General features: G+C 60.4%; 1 protein-coding gene across 1 annotated transcript in view; it reads left to right on the forward strand.

The window, feature by feature from the left end:
- Positions 1-346, forward strand: part of EMH_0008370 (NEK kinase, putative) — a gene marked incomplete at both ends in the record, with an annotated part of 2,993 nt that overhangs the window by 1,889 nt on the left and 758 nt on the right. The window contains one exon of the mRNA XM_013498319.1: positions 108-344. Within this exon, the coding sequence (XP_013353773.1) occupies positions 108-344 (237 nt within the window). The remainder of the gene's footprint in view (positions 1-107; positions 345-346) is intronic.

The raw sequence follows: 346 nt of genomic DNA on the forward strand, positions 1-346 counted from the left end.
GCTGGCCGCAATGGAGGAGGCGCTGTTAGGGGGACGGGGGATCAGCAGAAGCAGCTGGATGTTTGCTGCTGCTGCTGCTGCTGCTGCAGTTGATTGTGCTGCTGCAGAGACACTGCACGAGCTGTCAGCAGCAGTTCGCCGCATGCAGAGAAACTGCGGGGTCATGTTGCTGCAGCAATGCCAGCCACAGCAGCAGCAGCCAGCCCGCACTTCCCCCTCCTTCCAGTTATTTCTTTGTGTCCCATCGCCTCGGTGCAGCAGCAGCAGCAGCAGGAGCAGCAGCAGCAACTGCAGCAGCAACAACTGCAGCAGCAACTCCATTGGCACACGGCTTCCGAGTTCACGG

This window comes from Eimeria mitis, genomic scaffold (assembly GCF_000499745.2).
Source record: "Eimeria mitis Houghton genomic scaffold, Emh_scaff333, whole genome shotgun sequence".
NCBI classification, from domain to species: domain Eukaryota; phylum Apicomplexa; class Conoidasida; order Eucoccidiorida; family Eimeriidae; genus Eimeria; species Eimeria mitis.